At 32.0% G+C, this 13,859-nt stretch overlaps 2 protein-coding genes across 7 annotated transcripts in view; one reads left to right on the top strand and one right to left on the bottom strand.

The window, feature by feature from the left end:
- Positions 1-13,859, top strand: part of LOC108747756 (epidermal growth factor receptor) — a 149,554-nt gene that overhangs the window by 104,838 nt on the left and 30,857 nt on the right. The window lies entirely within an intron of this gene.
- LOC108747757 (protein PFF0380w-like) lies at positions 6,629-11,850 on the bottom strand. Of its 4 annotated transcripts, none has more exons than XM_018485481.1 (4): positions 11,645-11,850; positions 7,451-11,376; positions 7,201-7,351; positions 6,629-6,837 (listed from the first exon to the last, which is right to left on the bottom strand). In XM_018485481.1, the coding sequence occupies exons 1-4, from the start codon at positions 11,691-11,693 to the stop codon at positions 6,803-6,805; spliced, it is 4,161 nt and encodes a 1,386-aa protein (XP_018340983.1). In that variant the 5' UTR covers positions 11,694-11,850; the 3' UTR covers positions 6,629-6,802. The 4 variants fall into 4 exon arrangements, 3 of the variants coding, with proteins under 3 accessions (XP_018340983.1, XP_018340984.1, XP_018340985.1); XM_018485482.1 differs by having other exon boundaries at positions 7,286-7,351; XR_001939259.1 differs by having other exon boundaries at positions 6,815-6,837; positions 7,286-7,379.

The raw sequence follows: 13,859 nt of genomic DNA, 5'->3' as shown, positions 1-13,859 counted from the left end.
GTTCTCACGCGAATCTCGCGAAGCGATCCACCTTGAACGCCTCGATCACCAGTAATGAAGCAACCAATGTGCCAATGTAATATTTGCAGCTATTTCTGACGCGAACATAATCAGTGCCATTTATTTTATATATCCTTAATTGCTTATGCTTCTACTTTATTGAAAAGATTAAATTAAAGATGACAAGAAAGAGAGATAATACTAACTTTCTTTAAGGATAAGATTCCTATAGTATGTTTTATATGTTAATTCCCTAAGAAAATGGATAAGAAGGAAAAACAAAAATTATTATAATACGCAATATTATCTCTTGAATATGTTTCACGTTTTCAAATAAGTATAGAATTAATTAAATGTTGTATATTAAAACTTAAGAAGATACTTTACGCAATAAAACGGAAATTTAATTTCTTCTTCTCACCCTTTTCTTTAGTCAATTATTCTTTCCTTGATCTGCTTGATAATTGACCTATGCGTTCGTATAAATATATATATATATATATATAGTAGTATATGAAATATATATACGGGTGCATAAAATGGCACGAGCTTTCGTAATAAATACTTCAGAAAGGAAGGAAGCGGAGAAATCAAACGCGCCGGCAGACGATATAACTCATAAATCCGTAGCCACGCTATTGATCGTAACTTACGTGCTTCTGCGCGATGGGAAGAGAAAAAAAAACAAGAAATGAAGATTTCATTTTTCGATTCTCATTACAGATATGTCTCGGCGAACGAAACGATCCGCATTTCGTCGATTGGAACTTTAATAGAGGCCCGATTATATCCGACGCGGAAAAACGCGCGCGGGCGATCACCACGGACAAAGAAAGGGATAAGAAAAGGCGCCGATTGATCGGTGGTCACGATCGCCATAAAGCAAGAGAACCAATCATAATTATTACACCTGTTAACCCCAGGAGCCGCGCGGCTTGATGCAATCCTAGATAAGCAATACCGCTCATGAGAACAACGTGATTTGATTAAGAAAAGTAATAAAGTTGCGCGAAATCTTAAATAACATTAAAAGTCTGCTTGACATTATCTTAACAAAGTTATTTTTAAGACGAAGTGTATAACATTGAAGATTTATCTTCCTATTTTATTAGCGCCAATAGATACTTTATTTCGAATTACACACTGTTATATATCAAAGGAGCAATAGTAACTCAGTCCCTTGAATTAAAAATAATATTTTATAAAAAAAAAAAGAAAATGTAATAAATGAAGGTTAATTCAATTTTTAAAACTATTTTTTAAGGACAAGTAATACATATAAACATAAAATTAAATGATTTATGCAATAATTATATGTTATATGTTATAATTCTAATTTGAAGATGTAATGTATTTTGTAATTATATATCTACATTTTTATCTAAAAATTTAATAATTATAATTTTATAATGGAATAACGAGATGCACTTAGTGCATATCAATTTTTAATATATGTCACATGTAATAATTTTTGATTATAACTGATTATGACTCGTTTAATTTTGATATCTGAATATACATTAAATTTTAATAGCAGAATTTGAGATAGATAAGATGAATCATACGTAGATGAGAAGAATATTAGAAATACTCTTGCAAAACATTAAGAATTAATGCTTCTCATTAGCTTCTGCTTGCAAACGGCATTACGGTATATCGAAATAAAGCGGAATTTATCACCTCCGTAGAGTGTAAACCATTTCGCGAAAGTGTTCATTGGTAGTAATACCCGGGCTTGAGGTGAGCGAGTAGAAACGATGTGTAAGCGATAAACGGGATAAAACAGTCCGAGACATGGCGGAATTCACAAAGCAATTACCCCATTACCCCGCGGTGAACCAAGCGAATTACGCTAATGTATCGACGACATCTCACTAAAGAGGAAAACAGGAAGAAAAAGAGAGAGAAACAGTCATGTTGCTCTTGCCGCGTTATCGCGTTTCTTCCTCTCCAGAAATTGCCGCTCTAAAAGCTACTGTCACTATATAGAAGTGAGGGGACATACATACACATTCCGGAGCTGATCTCAATAAAGAAATCGATTTATTGTAGAACGACGTATCAGTACGCACTCAATTAGCGCCGTGAATGCGTGCCTGTTATGAATTACGCAGGCATAGACGTTGTAAATGATAAGATACTATTGCAATCTCCTAGAATTTTAAAAAAATTTAATAAAATTTTTAATAAATAGAAGAAATTGAACTTTATTCTACTGTTTACTAATATATGAGATATCTTATTATTATTGAAAATGTTATAAAAGTAAAATTAAAACTTTTATATTAATATTATTAATATAAATTTTTTTATATAACTTAAAAATCTTTATTAAAAGTTGTTCTCGATGTTGCAATTTAACAGTATAATGTATTTTTAAAAGTAGGTGTATGAATTTTGCTTTTCCTATGAATTTGCTTATTTAACTATTTGTTCGTAAACCTTAATTGTGAAATCATAAATTACGGCTATGGCTATTAGACTTTTTGAAAAAATCGCAATCAACGCAATAATTTCTTTTTGATATTACTATGTGATTCATTGTTATTCATGTCGTTCAACCCCCATTAGGCTTAAGCTCGCTAGCGACGAGCATGTACCATCCCTCCCCCTTGATGTTTCTATAACTTCGCGACTTAAGACTCTTATCTGCTGCGAGATTTCCTTGTACCGCGAATGTCGGTGCATTTCTCGTTTCGTCGCCCGCGGCATCACTGTAAGCGGATTAGCTTGCTCAGTGGCTCGATTTCGCAACTTTATCTGGATACAACTTTTTCTGCCTTCTCTCGATGTTTCTCTCCTAAGCTCCTTCGTCTCCTTCGCTAGGGGATTAAAAAGCACTCGTCCCGTCGAGTAAAGCGTAAAAACCAGAGAGAGACTTACAAGAGCCAAGAACGAAGTGACAGCGGGACCAAGGTCGGTTTAAGCCTAAATTTATCTATGTTGCTGTTTACAATGCATCTTTGTATAAGCTACCATTTATCTTTATTGTATTGCTTAAATTTGTTATCTTTATTTATGATTCAGATATGTTACACTTGTTATGAATTATATTTACAATTTCATTAAAGTATATTTACAATTTTCTTTTAATTTATTACAATAATTAACACTTATTTTGCAGCGTGTTCTAGAAAAAAGTATTAAAAAAATTTAAAATTATTTAATAAATAATACAGAAATATTACAACTACATCCTACTTCTGTTGTAATTGTTATCGAGCTATATGTTTCATATGATTTAACTTTCTTTTCTCTCTCTTTTTTCTATCGCATAATGAATAACTATTATAATTAAAATTCGAATCTATACAGAACATAGACTGCGATTTCTTCTTTCTTTATTTTATTCTCTCTCTCTCTCTCTCTCTCTTTTCTCTCTCTCTCTCTCTCTCTCTCTCTCTCTCTCTCTCTCTCTCTCTCTCTGCTCCTTTCTTTTTAATTTTTTTCCTACTTTCATAAAGAATTCTTCATACGACAGGATTAGATAGGCATCGTGGAGCATCCACGTGGAGCATTCCGATGAAAATGATTACGAAGTTTATTTTAATATAAAGAAAAATAATTGATTCTCCAGCAATAACGAAAAAGGGAAGATTACATCGAGCAAAGTAGAGGATGGTTAAGAAGCAGACGAGAAAAATAGAGAACTTTGAATCTGGAGAAATCTCTTGTTGAGATTATAATCCCTTATTAAGTAAGCCGCTCGTAAGATATACGTGCATCGTTAGTATGTTATATGTATATATGCACAGCAATAATATGTAATTTTGAAAGTATGTACATATATTACATTTATTATAGATTTTTAATAAATAAAACAAATTTTAAAGAATAGATCTGCTATAAATACTATCAAACTGTTGAGGAAAACATTCTCCTGGGAAGGATGTTTATAAATAATTTATCAAATGATTTAGCCTTAGCAAAAAGTTATGAATTCTTAACGATGAGTGATAGTTTTTTGCTGGATACAATTAATATTTCTCGGTGTTAGTAGCCGTAATATATCAAGAGATATATAACGCAGTATTGCAACGAATGAGACCGATATAGTAGGCATTGCATAATTAAAACAAACAAAGGCTAATTTGAAGCACCTCAAGTAGGCGGTGGGGGCCACGTTGTCCTTGCAGCTCGAAGCTCATGTAGCATGCAACTCGTATATGCATATACATAAAAACTGATATATGCAATTCTGCCACAGAAATAATGTAAATTCTTTATACATATATTTTACATTTAATAATATTTTCTATCAAAAAGGTACTCACTGTATAATTTTATTTTGTTTTTAACAATTTTATAATTTTGATTTAAGTTTTAGTTTGATAATTATAATAACGTATGCTTGATAATTATATTTATTCTTTTTTTTAATTCTAAAACATTGTATATTTATTCATTAAAAATTATTTATGTATATAAATTTTTCTAATAAGAGAATAGAATTCAATATTAATTATTCATAGCACAATTACTAAAAATACATTCAAGAATGCATATCCGGGTATTCAATGATTGCAAGTTGGATGCTTTTATGATTGCGTTACAAACAGCCTAGCCTTCTCGTACCATACTGAGCTTGCTGACAATGAGACAAATAGGAATAAAACTTGTGTAGAGAATAATCATTTGATTGCAAAGAATAGATGATGTGACAGTTTACAATATTTTTCATATCTTAGAATATCTTTCACTTAATAATTTTATAATACACAACTTATAATATATTTTTATACTTTTATAAAAGAAAATATGCTGAAGCCTACATATTTTCATATATATTTTATTAATTCTTACAAATTATAATTCGTGGAAAGGTATATTCCATTTGAGGTATTTCTCAAATGGATATTTCTTTTGATATCATCGCAAAAGGGAGAATCCTCGAGATTTCTACCTGATGTTCGTTCAAGGACGTGAGGAAAAATCAGCGGGACTCCGAGGAATCTTCTGCGTTCCGCTACGATGAACGATGAACGTAGCAGTAGGGTTGTTTTTGAACATTTATAAGAGGCTGCTGGCAACGCCGTGATAAATCAAGCCAGGGTCTGACGCAGCAGCTGAGGCAGCGGGAGGGTAAAAGAAGAGGAGGAGAGCAGGGTTGAACCGGACTCTCGTGGGGTCAGATCAACTTTCGTTGCCGCGCAAAGGAAAGCGAAGGCAGGAGGGTGGGCAGAAGCGACTGTCAAGATATCTTAAGATGAATGTCGAGTAGCGAAAAAAAGGACTCATCTGCATTCCTGGCTATATGAAGGATGCTTCTCGTCGCTCTCGATAATTAACGGCCTTATCGTCGGCTAAGACTTGCGTGCATACGAGTTTTGCACAACACGATAATATTTTACTAGTGTTTCTTTATTTCGTTTGATGACACACAATAAATTAGAAAAGAAATACCGCGTTTTATATTTTTTTTTTACAGTCAAGAGTGACTCGTGTCTTGACAATCTCTCTGCTGATATTCGATTAACTCATTAGAAGAACTAAAGTTAAAGTATTCAAATAGAAAACTGTATATATGTGTACTCTGTTAAAGAAAGAATTTCTATAATGAAAATAATTCTTTCATCGTATGATGGAAAGAAGACCTAAGTAGCACAACAGCTTGCAAAGCGCTAAAAAAACGATTATATGCGCTCTTTTATAAATAGTAACAAATATTTCTTTTCTTGCTAATTTAATTTGTAGATATTTTGTATTTTAATTTTTAGACTATAAAAAGGGTTATTGAAGCATCATAATTAATCATAATGAATTAGAATTTTCACAAGTATAATAATTATATTTATATAATTTTGTTTATGGTAACGAAAAAGCAAAATGATAAATTATAATTAATATTATATTACATTATGTTAATATAATAAGGCTATTAGTTAGATTTAGTTAGATTGTTGAAGAATAGCAACATTAATGAACATAAGTGCAATAGAACTATATGAACAAAATATATTCGACGCAGCTGTCGATAAAGCTTCGCTTGACCCTGACAATCAGGATGCATTACTTCGAATGACTAGCGAACTGCCAGAACAGGACTATACTCGCGGTGAAACGCGTGTGTAATGATGGGTTTCTCATTCGCGCGCACGGGACGTGGCACGAACCACGGCGCCCTTCGATGATGGGGCACCATCTTCGACAAGTCGAAGGCCTTCACGTCGGAGGCCCTAAATTGGTGCCCGTCGCGAATTGGCATAATGACGGGTATCGTGCTGCACCGATAGCATGACCCGAAGGATCGAGTTCGTGCATACGTGTTGCTTCGATCGTTTGCTAGAATGTTGGAGAAAGATGATATATAGAGAGAGAAAAAATTTGTTTAAAAATATTTTTCTGAATATAACTACTTGACAATCATTGTCATATTGTGTGAAAAACTAACTTTTCTTATTATTTCATTGTAATGAAATAACATTGTAATGAATATATTTTATTATTTTACCAGATATATTTATTTAATAATAAATATCATCTGATAAAAAATAAAAAATATTTCTTTTCTTGTTAATTTAATTTGTAGATATTTTGTATTTTAATTTTTAGACTATAAAGAAGTTTATTGAAGACTCATAATTAATTATAATGAATTAGAATTTTCACAAATATAATAAGGTTTATATAATTTTTTTCTACATTTTGATCCAGGTTCCTTCTTTCTTTATAGTCAATTGGTTTTATTTATGCTTTCACCCTCTGCCCCTCCGCGGCACGATCCTACTCTTGCAACCCGCGACTTCGTTTCGGATCTATTGTCCGAGGCGCGTTTCAAGATGCCGCCGACGTAATGAGAATTTTAATTACCCAATCCAGCGTTTACTCGACGAGTTCCTTCAACAGAATGCAAAGCTATCAGAAAAGCGATTACCTTTAAGCAAGCCATTGAAGTTTTACCATTAAGTACTCATTCCGGTTTCTAGAACGATCAAGGAATTCGATTATGGCATTAGATAATGCATGTGCATATCTCTTTGACGAAACTTTTTATTACATCTAACAACTTTGTGGGAAATATTACTTATTAAAGTATTTTTTTTTTAAATAAACAATACAACATGCATCAATAAATAATGCTGTTAAAGTATATATAGATAATTTGACATAATGTAAATATATTTTAAAAAATCTTTACGTGATATTTTTATTTTAATAAAATACGCAATCAAAATAATTTTTTTTTCTTTTTGATATCACTTTTAAATCGTTGTAACCATGCGGAATATAATATGCTCTTCTCAGGTCTATCTATATTAATCCACAATCCATTACTTCTGATTACATTTGGCGCAGGATAGTCTTGCATATCGACATCATTCAAATTTTGTCGAACTTTGAATATGGCTGACTGAGAATTTGATATAATATCATTCTTCCTATTAAAATTTGAATAAAATGATTCCATAAACAATTTTTTCTTATAAGTAAAATTGTTGTTTGACATTACCCTAGATTTCCTATTTGAACCTGCTGACTTGAAACTACTCGAAACATTTGGCTTTCTTGAAGAACCAGCTGAACTCAAAAAATATCCTTTGTCCGATCTTGTCTTAAAATTTTCCTCACATTTCTTTGGTAAGAGATTCTTATTCTTGGGATTTTTTTCCGTTACGATGTTGACTATCATATCTCTCATTTTCCTTTTCGTTTCTACAGATTGAGATATTTCTCTTGCATTGTTATCTATTAAATTTTTAGATATTATACAATCCTTTGTTTTTGAAATTGATACAGTTTGTGAAGAGGACAGCTTATTTATATTGGCAATTTTAGTCATATTTGCATTTTTGGACGGTTTTGATTGTATTTGTTTTTCGGTTTGTAATGGTAATTTATCTATCATTATCGTGTTTGAAGATTCTTTGAATGGATTAGCCGATTTCGATGATGTCAAATTTTTTATTTTTTCGACTTCTTGATTCATTTCTGGAGTATTCTTTATGCTTGTTAAATTTTTTGGTTTATTTTGTTTTGATTCTTGTAATAATACCTTTCCTGAGATTTCTGATTTTTGCATCATTCCTGAAGAAATCTTTAACGAAGAATTAATTGACGAACTATGTTCATTTTTATTAATCTTCGATAGTGATTTTAAATCCTGTTTCGATTTATCTTGGTAAATGATGTTATTGTTAGTAAATTGTTCCTGTTTTTTTAGTGTTTGCGATAATTTTGGAAAATTTCTAAAATTTGGAGAATTTGAACTTGTAAAATCATTCTTATATACTTCTTGTATATTATTAACGTTGTTATCCAGCGCTTTAAGATTTATGATCGTATTATTTTTCATTGTTAAATTTTCTTTCTTCAGCGAAATATCGCTTTTTAATTTTAATTTTTCTGTATTAGTTGGTTCTGTTTGCTTTGTTAACGTTGTTTTATCAATCTTCTTTGACACTATTTCCGCTGAATTTGGAATAAAATTCTTTATCGTAGTTATTGGATTTTGAATTTCTTTCGCTGGATTATTTAATTTTGCTGTTAATTGTCTTGATGACATTTTCTTTAAACCATAATCTATTATGCCGTTTTTATTATTTTCAATTGGTTTTATAACATTCAAAATATCTTCTATTTTTGATTTTATATTTTTAGATACATCATCAATTGATCTTGTCTGTTTTAGTGAATAATAATTTTTTTTCTCTTGATGTGTTTTTGATGATAAATTTTGTGCACTACTTGGCGGCTTGATTTTTTCTTGTAAAAATGTCTTTTCTTTTATACCTATATCATGTTTGCTTTTTATATTCATTGTATTAGATTTAAATAATGTAATCGTATCCATTTGTTTAATTCCAGAAATTTTATTAATATCTTTCTTCGTAGTTAATGCCTGTTTATCTTCAGCTTTGAAATCATTTCTTATAATTTCAGGCATATTGGGATTTCCTTGATTTGATTTTAATCTAAATGAACATGCATAATGAAGAGGTGGTTTAGATTCTTCATACGGATTTATAGAATTTGGACTTGCATTGCTAGAATTATTTGTAGTTGTGTTATTCATTAATTGGATTCTCTTCGATAGTACGTTTGAATTTGATATCTTTTTTTTTGACGTTGATTCAGTGATAAAATTTTGATTCATATTTGAAATTGGTTTAAATTGATTTTTATTTGAAGGTGGTGTAAGCGGTCTATGATCATTTTCCTTCTTTCTTATTTTGTTGAAGGAATTTGAGGAGGACCACCAAGGGATCATTTTTGAAGGAACGCGATTGTCAGAAAATTCATTTTTATTGTACTTATTTGCTTCCGGAAATTCTGTAGTATTTGAACTTTTCGTATTCAAACTTTTAACTTTAACATTATTTATTTCTTTGATCAACGAAGTGCCTGTTCTATATTTCTTAATATTTTTTTCGTTATCGTCAAATTTAATATCCATTTGTTTATACTCGTATTGTTGTATATTATTACTGCTAAAAGTTTCCTCACGAACTTTTGAGAAATTATTAGACAAATAAGTTTTAGAAATTGGCGATAGTGATATTGGTATCGTGTCTTTGTTCTGTTGTATTGCTTTCGCTGGTTTCTCGATGTTACTATCTTTCGTATATTCATCCTGAAAATTGGCAGATATTTGCACATTCAATATTTGCCCTTTTGGCTTAATTCCTTTCGGTAGGTCACTCTCTCTGGTTTTGTCTAACACATTCGAATCGTCCTTGACAAACGGTATCCTGATCTCAATTTTGTCCGCGGAACTCACCACATCTAGTTTCTCCGTTCGCGCAGTAATACTCTTCAGCTCCGAAACCGGTTTGCCATTAATTGAAAACTCAATTTGTTTGACTGGTGCAGAGTCTTCGCTAATTGAAATATGCATTGGACCGAAAGCACTGTTCTGCAATGCACTTTTATTGATATGCCGACGCGTTGAGGTGTTCCATTGATTGTCCATTAATTTTACATCTTCTTTTTGATCAGATTGCACGACGACAGAGAGATGTTTTGAGGTAGAATTTAAAGGATCTAATGATCCAAATGAATCTTGGTCCACGTTGATGGATACAACGGATTCTTTTTCAGAAGGCACCATCCGCAATTTTACCTGTGGCTGTTTGAATACATCAATATTACTGCTAGTTGACGCAAGTGTTGAATTTTTCTTTACGACTGAACTTTCCGCTGCATTACCAAAATATTGTGGCAGATTTGAGATTTTGCCACTCGAGTGCGAATAATTGTGCCTTTGCAACTCAAGAACCTTTTTACGTTTTTCCATTCTATCGATTTTATCAGATTGATTCAATTTCCTAATTGTCGTATCTTTCTCCCTTTGATTGTCAGATTTTTTCGTCTTAGGAACATCAACTCTTGCGACTTTTCTATCGGTCACATTTTTTAAGTCACTTAACACATTTTCCATTTCTTTTAACCAATCGTTTTCCTTTAAATTAATCACTTTTTCCTTGATATTTTTTTCGAATGATATTGTACTAGTAGCGGGAATTATTTTCCGCATTGTCTCTTGCGTGCCACTGGTTCTTCTTGTCGCAGTGATGACAGATTCAAAAGAATGTCTTGCTAACATGTTCCTTTTTGATACTAAATTATCATTCAAAACATTTGTAATAGGAATATTATGCAGGGACTTACTGCAATGAGCAATTAATTTCGCATAAGATTGATCGTCGCTCTTCAAGTCGTCGTTCGTAGAAACGCAGTTCCGATTGATATTTTTGTTATTACGTTGATTGTAAAGATCAAACGACTTAACGGGAAAAGGAAAATCATTTTTTTGTCTTTCAATTGAAAGTTCACTGTATTTAGCAACATTTATAATTTTCTTAGCCTGAGGTGGAACCGAGAAAGTACTGAATGGACTCTTGCGTATTGCATTGTTGAAATAAAAACTATCCTTTCGTACACCTACAGTGGATTCCTTATATAAGGATTCGCTGTAATCGGCTATCATTTCTGCATATGATCGGGGTCGAGGATATTTCTCAATAGTCGCCATGAAACTACTATGACGATTAATATCCTTCGTGCCATTTATTATTACATTATGAGTCATGAATTGTTTGTTAATTTCATTGCTGTTAAATTTGACATTCTGACACGTAGAATAATGATATACTCTTTTTGCTATATTCTCTGATGGCAATTTCTTATGCATCGATGATTTCTTCTTTAATGAAGTCATGCTAGACTTGGTTTTACTACGTTGCTTGCATATTGTTTTACTCTCTTTGGAAACGAATCGTAGATTGCCTTGACGAAACTGTCTCAAATATTTGACATCAATATCATGACTTTTTTTTATTGCAAATAATGGGTCTGACCGTAATAGCTGCGATTTTAATTTATAATTCTCAAAATGTATATTAATATGCTGTCCATAATGCGATGACAAAGCAGCGTCTGTACAATAATCAATAATAATAAATTTATATGCGTATATTATTTGTTTAACGTATAATTTATTGTCTTGAAAAAAATCTTCAATAAAGAAAGTAATAAGATAAGATCGAAATATGGTTACCTTTGCAGGATGTGGCATATTATACATATATATTATAAAATTTATAGTAAATATGTATAATAATGGCATTTTTAAAATATAAGTACATGTGAAAAAAAAATATTTTTAGAAACATTTATGTGAATAAATTATTTGAACAAAACTTACTAGATGAAGCACGAACACTTATACCACGAATATGTTTTAAATGATTCATTTTACAATCTTAATGAAAGATGTAACTCTGTTATAAAGATAGTCCATACAGGATCATACAGAAACACTCGTTTAATTTTGAACTGTTATTAAAGACAATTAATTAGACGATTACTGATAAATTATTGATTCTATATATTACGAAGAAACATGATGGATTTAAGGGTCCTGTCACGGAATTGTCATACAAGACAAACGAATCACGTAGTTTATGAGACTACTTCAATTTGCATCTTATTATTAAATTACATGTGCAAATATTAAACAGAATTAGAATCTTAATCCTCTTTGGTGCAAATAATATCTATGTTATAATAATATCTATGTTATCATTTACCAATATAAGATATTTTTATTAAAAGTAATCTCTCTCGTCATGTAAAATTTACATTATATTCGAACATTTAGGACATTTAGATTATATAGGCAATGAATTCCAAGCTTGCACGTTTTTAGTCTTATATCTTTCTGCATAACACATAGACTATTATCAATCATATGCTTTCACGCGATCCCTCCGGAAAAATGGTACCAGCGTCGTTTTCAGCGACATATGTCGTTCGACGAGAATATATCTAGAGGATAAGAATCCGGCATGACTTAACACGGGCACCTCGGGCAGCATGCACAATGCTACGGTGGACTCGTTTATCTTTGCAATCTCCGTTTCAGTGCCGTTCTTCAATGGTTTTATCCTCTTCAAGTACCAGTTACTTTATTCACGGTCGCTCTGCAGCGGTTGCGATCTTGCCTGCACGCTTGCTCGTACGATTCCTTGACGGAACTGTCAATTTGCGATATGCCGAGGATCAGTCAAAGCATACTCGACTGGTGGAAGCATTGATTAGTCCTGCAGTGTAATCTTACCTACAGGATAGAAGCGACCATTATTGATTATTTCTCGTCAAAATTCTCGAGAATGTCCACCATGGAATCGCTGAGCTTCCCATAACGCCACCAGCAATTTGTTCTGAATGACAGAAAAATAATACCCACATAACTCATCACGCTGATATGCAAACAAGAAATATGTTGAAAAATTATGAGAAGGATCAGTTTTTACGAAAGAAATTGAAAGATAGAAATTTGTTTGTGTGTGTAATAAATGCAAAATTTTTTATCACTATTTATAATTCAACACTAAGTACATGTGGTAACAATGACATTATAGAATATGTCATTCAAAATAAAATAAAAACGTGAATATAATAAGGCTCAGCAGATAAAAATTCAAATAAAGAAAAATAAGGAGCTGTGAACAAAATGTGTTCGCATAATTTTAAAATTATATTTACAAAGTTAAAAAACAACTTAATGTGAGTTTCTACGATTGCACTAAAAAAGTGGCTCAATGGTGAGACCGAAACATTTGTTAATTTTAACTTTCTTAATATAATTTTGAAATTATACAAACTCATTAACACTCATTTTAGCTCTTAGCTTCTTTTCTTATTTTAAATAAAATAATTACAGCCTGTATAAGATAAACAAGTAGAGGATTTTATTTTAATTTAAAAAATAGTTTTTATTACATTACATTAACATTTTATCTCTAAAAACTCCAATTAATACGGCACTATATAGCCATATCATGATACAAATATTGTGAGATACAGATATTTACATGTTGTATATATTTCCTTCTTTCAATTCGTGCAAACTCGCTCAGGATTCTCTTTGGTATGTACACGTGCAAAGCAATTTTTCATATAAACGTAGTCGAGCAGTCACGCCGCGAAGATGCACGAAGCCTGGAGGTCGACTCGGTAGAAGTTATCCGTGACTCGAAACTCAGACTGGATCCTTAGCGAGACGATCGTGAGCGGTAATCCTGGATTTCATGGCGCACTCTCTAGCTCACCACGTTGTATGCTCACGATATCTCTTCTTTAAACACTGGACTTATGGAAGCCCTCACGAAGTCACGAACGTTCGCGTTATTAACGAACCGCAGACGTGAATTTACTCTCGCAAATCAATCAATAGGAAGCCGCGAATGTCTATAAGAAGCAACTAGTTGCTACCATTTCTCTCTTTACTCGGATCCTTGTCAAGTTTCTCGACAGGCCGCTTTATACTCTTTCTCCACCAACATAATAAGTTTTACGATGCGCCGCTATCAATACGACTTGTTCAATTTATCCTCACACGCATTGCTCATAGAAGG

Source organism: Trachymyrmex septentrionalis, unplaced genomic scaffold (genome assembly GCF_001594115.1).
Source record: "Trachymyrmex septentrionalis isolate Tsep2-gDNA-1 unplaced genomic scaffold, Tsep1.0 scaffold20, whole genome shotgun sequence".
NCBI classification, from domain to species: domain Eukaryota; kingdom Metazoa; phylum Arthropoda; class Insecta; order Hymenoptera; family Formicidae; genus Trachymyrmex; species Trachymyrmex septentrionalis.
This window is presented reverse-complemented; position numbering and strand designations above follow the sequence as displayed.